This window comes from Episyrphus balteatus, chromosome 3 (genome assembly GCF_945859705.1).
Source record: "Episyrphus balteatus chromosome 3, idEpiBalt1.1, whole genome shotgun sequence".
Taxonomy (NCBI): Eukaryota; Metazoa; Arthropoda; class Insecta; order Diptera; family Syrphidae; genus Episyrphus; species Episyrphus balteatus.
In genome coordinates this window covers 108,651,386-108,664,020 of record NC_079136.1, presented here as the reverse complement: position 1 = coordinate 108,664,020, position 12,635 = coordinate 108,651,386, and the positions used below count along the sequence as shown (strand labels likewise).

Here is a 12,635-nt window from a genome sequence, read left to right as displayed (position 1 = left end):
TATCTTTAGAATTGTCAAAAAAAATTTTCCCTAACCAAAATCATCATTTTGTCATAGCCACACCACGTGTACAACATTCAATCAAAACGTTATAGCTTAGAATTTTTTCTTAAATGCAGTTATTCTTAAATTAGTTGCGTCTATCTATAGCAAAAAAAATCAACTCTCTACAACTTTGCGTTTATATTTTAGCCCAAATTTCATCTTTCCGTTTTACCCCTGTTTACCCTATTAAATGACGAAATTTTTAAAAATCCTTCATCGATTCATAAGACGTTATCACGTCAAAAAAGATAATAACATTTTTTAAATGCATGTACAAAGAATAGCATTTCTTCTAAAAATCAAGATCAATCAAATCAAACTTTCTTATATCCGTGTTGCACTGTACAAACAATAACAATGTATGTAGATACCTAGTAAGTCCATCTTTTTCTATATACCACCAAACAACACTCGACAGAGCGAGTGCGGGAGATCATGTAAAAACAAAATAGAATATAATAATGTGAGAAATACAACTAGCGCCAGCGGAATTTATTTGAACTACAAACTCCAATACATACGCATTCCATGAATTTCTGAGGAAAAAAATGGAAAGTAGACTATTTGTTCAAAAATTAATTGTAAGAAAACTATTATAGCAATTCTTGTTTTCTAACTTGATATTGATAGAAAAAATAATTAAAAAAAAATAAAAAACATATAACAAAAAATTTAAAAATTTTGGTTTCTAAGTAGGGGAAAGTGGCCTAAAATGGCACCCCAAGGTAAAATGGCCCCCTTGCTAGAAATCGTAGAATCGAAAATAATTATAAAGTTTTATGAACGCGATTCTTTAGTTTATCTGGCAAAACCAACATATACGAAATTTCAGGAACTTCAAGCCATTATTTGAAATTTGACAGGTCAAACTGTCTCTATCCACATCAAAAAGTACACTCGTTAAAATTTTGTGAAATTTTTTTTCCAAAAAAAAAGTATTAAAAACATTGTATTTTGGAAAAAGAAGTTAATGTGTGTACGCATGAAGTATTTCTTGTTAATTAACTGAAATAAGTTGGTTTAAAACGATTTTAAATTTTTTGGTGTAAAAATTAAATTGAAAAAACTCAAAATGGACAAAATGGCCTACTTAGTGCTCGGGTAAAATGGCATACCTATTTCTCATTTCATTTTAATTTTTTTTTCACATTTTCATTTTTTTAAAGTGAAAATAGTTGCTATTTATGAACGATGTACACGAAGAAGCCCTGGACTGAGGAAAGCCCTTGATTCCGTCAAAAACCTAGAAAAAGGCTTCCAAAACACTCAAAGTTGCAAAAACTACAAAAAAGAGACGAGCAACCAACATGAACTGGCTTTTGAATGACTCGATGAAAGATCTGGGGGGATTAAGCACCACTTGTTCCAAGAAAATGGAAAAGTACCCCTTTGATTCAATTTTGCATTTAAAATCACGTATGTTTGGACAGTGTGCCATTTTACCCGGGTAAATTTGATCAGTGAAATTTGTAGACGTCTTGAAAATTAAAAAAATTAAATACTTTTTGGAACTTTTTCAACTCGCAAATGAAAAAAATGTGAGAGTAATATATTAAACTTTTAATCCAGTCAAATAAGGGTTTAACCTCGGAATGAATGTTAGTAGAAATTTTTTTTGCTCAATATCTTCCTTTTGCCATTCTATAACATATCTCAAAAGTCTAGAAAAATCTCATGTCCGCTTGTCGCGATTTCAAGGTCAAATCGCGAAATGCAGATTTTCAAAATTAGCAAAAATAGGCTATGGTATTATATACACATATGATACATGATTTCAAGCTATTTTTTAATGCTGATTCCAAAAAATCAAAAATCAAGACAATCTGACGTCTCTGGAAAAAGTTATACCTGTTTTTCATCTGTCAACTCATATTATTATAACAGTTGCAAACTTACTGCCGACAAACCCTTAAAAGTTATGGTAGATGAACCAAATTTTGCATGAAGATTTTAGAATCCATCATTATTAAAAATCAAAACAATCCATTACAAAAAATATATATACCTACGAAATAATGGTATTTTTTTATGGAGCGGCAAATTTTAGGATATGCACTAAAGAAGATTCTTGTTCATCTAAGGAATAAGTGCTAATAGGCTAATTTTTTCATTTTTATCTTTGTTTGGATATTCTTTAACTTCCCTCAAAAATCTAAAAAAATCTCATGTCCGCAAGTCCTAATTTTCTTGGTTTGAAAATAAGGTGCATATTTTAAAAAATTAATAAGAAAAGTTTAAATTTGTATATGTATACCAACATAAGCGACATGATTTAAAGATATTTTTTAACACTTATTCCAACAAAACTCACAAACAAGTCAACCTGACCATCCCTGAAAAGTAATGCACCTTATTCATGTTGATCTGACACAAATATCTGAAGTGAAGTTTTTCAATCTTTTAAAATCTGCACCTTATTTTCAAACCAAGAAAATTAGGACTTGCGGACATGAGATTTTTTTTAGATTTTTGAGGGTAGTTAAAGAATATCCAAACAAAGATTAAAATGAAAAAAATAGCCTATTAGCACTTATTCCTAAGATGAACAAGAATCTTCTTTAGTGCATATCCTAAAATTTGCCGCTCCATAAAAAAATACCATTATTTCGTAGGTATATATATTTTTTGTAATGGATTGTTTTGATTTTTAATAATGATGGATTCTAAAATCTTCATGCAAAATTTGGTTCATCTACCATAACTTTTAAGGGTTTGTCGGCAGTAAGTTTGCAACTGTTATAATAATATGAGTTGACAGATGAAAAACAGGTATAACTTTTTCCAGAGACGTCAGATTGTCTTGATTTTTGATTTTTTGGAATCAGCATTAAAAAATAGCTTGAAATCATGTATCATATGTGTATATAATACCATAGCCTATTTTTGCTAATTTTGAAAATCTGCATTTCGCGATTTGACCTTGAAATCGCGACAAGCGGACATGAGATTTTTCTAGACTTTTGAGATATGTTATAGAATGGCAAAAGGAAGATATTGAGCAAAAAAAATTTCTACTAACATTCATTCCGAGATTTACCCCTTTTTTCTCCTTATTTTACTGTATTATTTGAAAAGTATATCGTCGGTGAAACCAGAAAAAGGGGTAACTCCATTTTAGCAAATTTTATAGGAGAGCAAAAAATCAAAATCGTTTTGAAGGCGTTTGTATGAGTTTTCATTTCCTGATTTGCTAATGAAATAAAAACTATGAACTTTAAAGGGATTTTGAGTTTAAGGAACGGTAGATATTAGGTTTGTCTAACAGATGGCATTCAAATCTAATTTTCAGAAAATTTGGAGTTACACACTTTTCTGGTTTCACCGACGATATAGCATTTAAGTTTATATGCTACTGTTTTTCGAGATATAGGACATTTTCCTTAGGGGGGCCATTTTAGGCCACCTTCCCCTACAGCTAATTGTTTTTGGGACTACATAAAACGCAACTGTAGGGTTACAAAACAATATTTTCAAACAAAATATAGCTTTACTCCATAGTCAATAAACTAAGCTTTTTGTTATTCATTTTAACAAAAAATGACAGGTAAGACTTATTAACAATAAAATTATCTAAAAAATGATATACAAAACAATTCCGTGAGTTGATTAAATAAAATTTTATAGTTGGTTAAAGTGCCGGTTTGTGTCGCAATGTTGGGGCAAAATGACATTTTTTCATATATCTTACGAACTTTTGATTTGTCTAGGTAATTCTTCAAGAATGAATTATAGTACTTATAATTATTATCTATAAAATGAGCCCACAATCGTTATTGTAACCATCATATTGTAGAAGTAATCTAACTTCGAAATTCTCTATGTACTAGTCAAAAGTGAGAAAAAAGCAAGTTTTTTGCTATTAGGCCTAGCAAATTTTGGGAGTAGAGGTATAACCAAAATATAAGTACGTAGTTTTGTACCCTTGTCTTTGTCTTATTATCGAATTCAAAGGTCTGACAACTCTAATTTTGTGCTTTGTGCGGTTTTCGGGGGGTTAAATAACGTAAGTTTTCCAGTTAATGTGAATGAGCTAAATTTATATTAATTCAAATTATATAATTTATAATATAAATATAAAAACTGATGCTCTGTCATTTTTCCTAAATCTGAACACCCCAATAGAACTCAAGAATCAAGCCGTTTATGCGATTATGTTAAAGAGACTTTTGTGTTTAAATTTTTGTTTGTTTATTTGAATTGAAAACCCCGATATGGTATATAAAAAAAGCTTATATCTTGAGTTCTACTAGCCGCATCGCCAAAATTGAGGTGTCCAAATTTAGAAAAAATGACAGAGCATCACATTTTATATTAATTATAATTTGAAATAATGTAAATTAAGCTCATTCACATTAACTGGAAAACTTACGTTATTTAACACCCCGAAAACCGTATATAGCACAAAATTAGAGTTGTCAGACCTTCGAATTCGATATTAAGACGAGCATGGGTACAAAACTACGTACTTATATTTTGGTTATACTTCTACTCCCAAAATTTCACTTTTGACTAGTACATAGAGAATTTCGAAGTTAGATTACTTCTACAATATGATGGTTACAATAACGATTGTGGGCTCATTTTATAGATAATTATAAGTATCTACATTCTTCATTCTTGAAGAATTACCTAGACAAATCCAAAGTTCGTCAGATATATGAAAAAATGTCATTTTGCCCCAACCTTGCTACACAAACCGGCACTTTAACGAACTATACAATTTTATTTAATCAACTCACGGAATTGTTTTGTATATCATTTTTTAGTTAATTTTATTGTAAATAAGTCTTACCTTTGTCATTTTTTGTTTAAATGAATAACAATGGAGCTATTCAATAAAAACGATACCAATCTCTTTTCCAAGATGGCGGCTGTTCCCAACCTCCAATAATCCCAAGAAATTGACTTTTATGATAAGGACAACCCCCCGAACACATTCCATGAAAAAATTTTGTCCCGCGAAAAATGCGATTTCATGCCTATATTTTGACTAATTTCCTAGAGCTATAAATAGTTTGCTTTAGTTTAATTATATTTGCTTTTGGGTTTAATTGATTTGCTTTTAGTTTAATTATATTTGCTAAAAGGTGAAATATATTTGCTAAAAAGTGAAATATATTTGTGAAAAGGTGAAACTAATTTGCGTTTAGGTTAAATAAAAGTGCGAATGCTATTATATATTTGTCCAAAATTTCAATCAATTTTGTATTCAAGGTTTTGAGATAACGGTAAAATAAAGTTCACGTTCTTTCTTTCGATCTAGAGGAGATGAAAATTGTATTTAACTTTATTAAGCATGCTGATAATATTACCTTTCATTTGATATATCACACTTCACACATAACGGTACATTTACTACAAGCTACACAATGTTAAATTAAAAAACTTCAGAAATACTTCAAAACACCTGTGGAGATCCAGATCTGTTGCCCATGACCAGCCACCAGTGTGGGAAGTACGGTAGGTACTCTTAATTTGATACGTATTTCGACATGGCTGGCTTTAAAAAATGTTTACTTTTTTGTAGACAACGTAGAAATATGATTGAAGCGTCATATAAAAGGTGAAATAAAAAGCTTCCAGATGATATAAAATTTATTTTAGGTTGCCATTTAAAAAAATGGACTTTAAGTTAATTGAAAAAAACAACATTGATTTTCTTACTTTTTTTTTGATGAAAATTGATCAAAATATTTTAGCTCTTTTTGTAGATGTCATGGTTGATATGAATATTTTGAGCTAAAACAATAGGCTTTCAGATGGTATAAAATTTATATTTAAAAAATTGATTATTTCGATGAATTTTATTAATAATTGCAGAAGTTTCCAAATGTTCAAACATTGTAACATAAGGAAAAATAGTTTCAGTTTCGATTAATTTTTTTCTATGAAAAATAAATTTTTAGTTTTTCAAAATAGCTTTACTCCGTAATTTGATTCAATCTCAATCCAAAATAGAAATAAAATAAATAAAAATTTTAGTCTAACTAAAACAAACCGATATCTTTCAGGTCGTTCTAAAACAACGAAAATTTTATCATGTTTTGTTCTCTCTTAATTACAAGTGCACAAATTTGGAAATTGAGGGGATGAAGATATTTAGCCTTATAAATTTTATTATTCAATAAATAAAATTTATTTCATTCAATTTATCTTTAAAAATGTGAAAGTTGTGCGCCGATTTGTAAACGATAACCGGATTTTTACGAGGTCCACTCAGCCTTAACCGAAGCTATTTAAAGTAATGTGGTAACTCTCAGAGAGAAACCGATTGAAAATAAAGGTTGACTGTCATTTCTGGTTTCTGGCCTTCATTCTACATTATCGTTTCTAAAGTCGGTCGTTTTCGTGAATCGACTGTACGATGAAAAACCTGATGATTCAAACAAAACTCAAAAATATAAAAAAAGAGAACGAACATATTTCATGAAAATAAAACAATAGTTCGAATATTACATATTCATGCATATTTTCAAAATGGAAGTTTAATATTCGTATCAAAATAAATGTTTTAAGAATCCCCGCCAGCTCTAATATTTTCTTCGATGCTTTCTGAAGTCATGTCATCAGAAGTCTCATCATCTTCATCGCCATCCGCACTATCGTCTTGATCGGGAATGTTCAACTTTCCACTTATAGATGAATCTTTCTTGTCATCCTTTTTATGATTATGTTCATCATAAAATTTCTGCAATTGCTCCAATAAATCCTTCACCTCCCGGACACCCATATCCGATGACTTAGAAGTACCACTTAACTTTGATTGTTGTGCACAATCAAAATCAATGACAATTGTTTGGTTGGAATTTTGGCGTGGTTTTGATAAAAATATTGCTTCTGGTTGAATAGGTTGCGGTATTTGTTTAGGCCGATGGGTTGTCTGATCTTTAATATGAGTGGTTAAATGTGATGGTAGTGAATTAGATACGTTTTGTCTAGCATCGAAGGAAAGAGCATTCATGGCATTTTGATTCTGATAAAACATTTTGTCGTATTCTGATTTCATGCATAGGTATCGGAAGTGCCTTGAGTTTTCCTCTCCGTAATGAATTATTTCTGAAAAAGACATATTCAACAGCTATCTTTACAAATAACTCATAAAGCACAAACTATTTCCCAATTCAGACTGAATCTTTTCCAACGATTTTCCGTAAGCGTCAACTCGTTCTTGAATTTCATCCAATTTAATACGCATATCCCTCAAGCTTCTGGCAACCATATCCTGCAGTGATTTCTGCAAAAAAAAATTGTAATGAGGTAAAAAGTAAAGCGTTACACTTACTTCCACAGCTCCTTCAACAGTCTCTTTGATCAGGGAAAGGAATTCATCTGTGCCCTCATCCTTTTCTTTTTCTTCAAAAAATTTAGTTTCTGTGCCAAATTCATTTGTCATTTTACACCTTCCTAGTAAAATTTCTTCATTTTCATCCTTTTTCTCTACATTTTTTTTTCCTTTTGTTTTCTTTCGGTGCAATACAGTATTGGGAAAGCAAAGATCAGTTTTTCCGTTTATTTTGTTATTAGGTTTTGAATTTGGTTTTGAATCATCATCGAATCGCGTCGTTCCTGCAAAAAGTGTTGGGGGTGGAACTGCCATGTAAAGGTCCTCAACGGTTTTCTTTGACTTTTGACGAATCATGTTTTTAAGGGAAAAATAGGAAAAAAAATCCGGTTTCTTAGTTTTACAGAAATAAAATAAATTCATTGCTTTGTTTTTTTTTTACATTTAATCAAGTGTTTAAAAACATTCCATACTAGTTAATTAAATTTCAGTCCTTGTTTGTCATTGTTCAACTTTAAGCAAAAGGGTAACAAATGCATCAACGCATGACCTGGATTAATTTTTGTCAATAAAATATCCTTTTTAGAAAGAGTTTGTTTCAGAACTTAAATCTCTTTGAAGAATTTTTATTTTATAACTTAAAAACTTCATCATTTAATAGAGTAAATAGGGGTAAAACAAAATTTCAAAAAAATGGCTATTTTCTAAACGCGACGTTATAAAAAGTTGAGTATTTTTTTAATCGATAGATAGGTACATTTATTGTATGGTTAGCAATGGTATTGAAAAAATGTTTAAAAATTTCAAGACCAAGTTATCCATGGTTTTTTTTTTAACTAAAACAAAACTAACTAACTTTAACAAAACAAAAATAAGTGATTATAGGTAGGCGAATTTTTTTTGAAAATTTCCCATTAAAAACATAATGAAAAAAAATATTAGGGGTCTGATACAGGTTTTTTTCTAAGTCTCTGCGTTTTGAAATACCTATGCATTTTTGAAAAACACCTACTTTTTTAGAGGTATTTTTAGATGGATTTTTATCATAGTTTTTATCATGCGCATGCATGTGCAAGAAATTGGTATTCTTAAATGAATTTCGACTGAATAACGGGGAAAATAAGATTTTTGTCCCATATTTTTTGACCGTTTTTAACCGTTTTTTATTTTTATCTTTTTTTTCAACAGATAAACTATTGAAATTTATACTGTAGACAGATAATAAACATGACTATAGCATTCGCACTTTTATTTAAACTAAATACAAATTATTTAACCTTTTCACAAATATATTTTACCTTTTAGCAAATATATTTCACCTTTTAGCAAATACAATTAAACCCAAAAGCAAACAAATTAAACTAAAGCAAACTATTTAAACTCTTAGCAAATCTATTTAAACTAAACGCGAACTGAATAAACCTTATCTAGTATCGAGCTATGAACAAGGGATTGGGATTTAGAAGCTGTCCGTAGCACTAAAATCAACGAAACACCCAAAAACCACAGTAAGACCCTATAAACAAAATGTGCATTTCAGTTATTAGGGAAAAATCTTACAAAAAAAGAAACGTCACCTAGGATTTGATGCAGTTTTGAAGAGGGGTTTATACTATATTATAAATGCGTTGATTTTTTTTTTTTTACCATTCACATAATCACTGGCTCTATATGGGAAAAAAATAAAAAACTCCAAACTCAATGGTATATGATAGGTATAGGTGAAGCGGTTTGCACTAAGAAAGGTTTTTACTCAAATCGCACATTTAATAGGGTAAAACGGGGCAAAATGAAAAAATTATCTAAAATCTAAATGCGATGTCGTAGAGAGTTGATTTTTTTTGCAATAGATAGATAATCATTTTTTATGTCAATGGACTTTTGGTAAAAAATTTTTAAAAATCTAAATCGGTAAGAAATCGTTAGGTTTTGAAAAGCTTATCAATTTGGGGCAAGTTGAGAAAGGGGTGATTACGAGAGAGGAGAATTTTTCTGGGAAAATCTGAGTACACCAATGAATAGGTGGTGGAAAAATATTCGAGACGTGTGTTGGGATTTTTTTTTAAAGTGAGTAGTTTTTGAGATAGAGAGTTTTGAAAAACACCTATTTTTTGCGTGTTAAAATTGGGTGGGTTTTTATTTTTAGAAATATTTCCGAGTGCTCAAAAAATCTGAAACTTATAGGGTGTATAGGTGGAGTATGTATGAGTGTATGTGCAAAAAATTGGAACCGTTGAATGAAATTTTCCATCTAAATCGGAACGAAGAAGTTTTTTTGGACCAAGTTTTTTGGTCATTTTTTCCCGTTTTTAACCGTTTTTTATTTTTATCTTTTTTTGTTTAACTCATAAATAAATGAAACTTAGAGGGTAGGTAGAGTATTGGCAGGACTATATGTGTACAAAATTTCAATCAATTTCGTACACACAATTTTGAGATAACGGTAAATTAAAGTGTGAGAATTCAACAGGTTATAACTATTGATCTAGAGCAGATAGAAATTTGATTAAACTTTTATGAGCATCCTGATACAATTACCTTTCATTTGGTATATCACACATAACGGTAGACTAACTACAAGCTACACAATGTTAAATCAAGAAACTTGCGAAAACACTCAAAACACCAGTGGAGATCTGTTGATCATGAACAGTCACCAGTGTAGGAAGTACCGTAATCTCAGTCTGGAAATTCCACATGGTTGACTTTAAAAAATTCTAACTTTTCTTGTAGGCAACTTGGAAATAAGATTGAACCGTCATGTGAAAGGTAAAACAATAAGCTTTAACGTGATATAAAAATTTTAATAGGTTGCCATTGAAAAAAATTGATTTAATAGCATGAGAAGAAAAAAATAAATGTTTTTTTTGCTTTTTTTGATGAAAATACATTGAGTTCAAAAAATTCTAGCTCTTTTTGTAGATGTCTCATAGACCTGATATATATATATATTTTAAGCTAAGACAATAAGCTTTTATATGGTATAAAATTTTTTATAGGTTGTCATTAAAAAAAATTGAATAAATGACGTGTGAAGATAAATTTATAGGTTTTTTTTGCTTTTTTTGATGAAAATGATTGTTTTCAATAAATTATTTTTATACTTTTTGAGCATTCTTGAAATTTTAATATGGCTTTATTCTTTATTAAATTTTATAAGCTTTTTCATGGTGTAATTTTTTTCTAAGCTTTTCATATTAAAAAATCGATATATTGATAAAAGAATAAAAAAAAAGTGTTTTTTTTTTGCTTTTTTTGTAAAATTTGATTGACTTTAAAAAATTATAACTTTTTTTCTACAAAACTTACAGATATAAATTAAGTCTCAATTTCTAGCTTAAGTAACAAGCTATAACATGGTGCTATTATTTTATTAATTTTTAAACAAAAAAGTTGTAAAAAAAAATCAAATAATAATATTTTTTTGTTTTTTTTTTTTCAAGAAATAAGAAAATTTAAAATATTACAATCTACCTACACATGATTTGTCACAGTTTCTTTGATACTTGCTTGATTTATCTGATTGAGGTATCAATGGAAAGGTAATATCACATATAAAATTAAAAAAATAAAATCTTTTGAAATTCTTAAAAAAAATAAAGCAATAAACCGCTTTGATTACTCTTCTTATGCGTTAATTATAAATCTAATTTATTATTTTTTACACACACGTATGCTTAATTTGACATATCAAACATTATTGTACGTCAATTATAAGCGTCTTGAAAAATAATTGAATTGTGCTTATACGCAATTCTAAGCAAAATTCAAGGTATTTGGTTGGAAAAATTTCATATTCTAAAAACTCTGATGTTGATTTCAGAAATCCTCTTATTACTTCGGTATTTGTTTTTAAATCACAATAAATGGGGTCTCTAATAAATAATGATATTTAAAGCTGACATACATACATTTTGATCAAATAATAATACTGAAAATTACCATAATTTTTGAATGTTTTATTCCTAAAATACAATGTTTTCCAGTGTTTTATACTAATATTTTCTCTGTCTTTTTCTGACCACCTACATATACATTAGGGTGCTTCTTATATGGTCGAAAAAATCTTTTTTTTGATTTTTTAATGGGACACCCCTGCATAATTTTCTACTATATAAGCATAGTATATGGTATTTTTTCCGATTTTAATATTAAAATTTAGGGGTCGCTACCATTCACTAAAGATTTAAGTAAAAAAAAAAGATCAATTTCAACAAAATTTTTTTTTTTGTTACAATAAAAAGTACGCTTAAGACCCGATTTTTCAATCTTCTAATAAACAGTCAGTTAACTGTCTGTCGAATAAAGGTATAAGGCTCATAAACGATCAGATAAAATCATTGAATTTTTCAATTAAGAAAGATCACTCAGTTAGTTATTCTACAGATTAACACAAAAAAAAATGTCAAATTCAAAAATATTAAAAATTAAACTTCATTTTTATTCCGCTGTATTTTTATCAAAATTTCTTTCAAAACAGTTAAAGATTTAATATAAAGTACTTAATTCTGATTACAAATTTTAAAATTTTCTGAAAAAAAAAACAAAATTTGGTGTATTTTTTAAAACTTTGAATTGTGGTAGCGACCCCTAGAACGTGTTTAAACTGGACCAAATTTTACCCAATTTATATTTAAGGCAGGAAGAACAAAATGAAAGGGTGTCATATTAAAATTTCGAAAATTGATTTTTAAGAAGCACATTATTATTTGTATTATCATTAAAAAGGGATCGGGTCAAAATTCTGCTTTTCAAAATTCTGTTTTTTTAAAGAAAATTCTATTTTTCAAAATTCTGCTGTTTTTCTATTCTGCTTTTCAAAATTCTGCTTTTTAAAATTCTGCTTTTCAAAATTCTGCCAGCATTATACTTGAACAAAAAAATTCTGCCAATTCTGTTTTTTTTTTTATAGCATATGCGCTGACTAAAGAAAAAAAACCTCATTAATGTAATTCAACATTGGCACTTTCCTAAATTTTTTTGTTTAAGTGTCGCAAATATTTTTTAAAATGCATAGACTGACTTTCTTTCAAATAAAATCTATAACTTATTGGAACCGATGTTGTTTGATACAAGATATTCCTTTTCTTATTCAAATTTTTGAATATTCATTTTTATTTGATAAATTAAAAAAATTTGAATTATTTTCGGAAATGTTTAGTATTCAAAACCTTTCTTAATATTTTCAAATTTATTCATTTATAAAACAAAAATTAATATACATTCAAAGAATGCAAATTATGTAGGTAAGTAATCAAATAAACAGATAATTTTTCAAGAAGATGATTTTACAGAATTTTGCAAAAAA

The 12,635-nt window shown here is 28.7% G+C and overlaps 1 protein-coding gene across 1 annotated transcript; it reads right to left on the bottom strand.

The window, feature by feature from the left end:
- Nucleotides 1-6,497: 6,497 nt before the first annotated feature.
- Nucleotides 6,498-7,749, bottom strand: LOC129915685 (uncharacterized). The gene is made up of 3 exons (XM_055995342.1): nucleotides 7,328-7,749; nucleotides 7,156-7,279; nucleotides 6,498-7,101 (listed from the first exon to the last, which is right to left on the bottom strand). Exons 1-3 carry the CDS (start codon nucleotides 7,682-7,684, stop codon nucleotides 6,557-6,559), a joined length of 1,026 nt encoding a protein of 341 aa, XP_055851317.1. The 5' UTR covers nucleotides 7,685-7,749; the 3' UTR covers nucleotides 6,498-6,556.
- Between the last annotated feature and the right edge of the window lie 4,886 nt (nucleotides 7,750-12,635).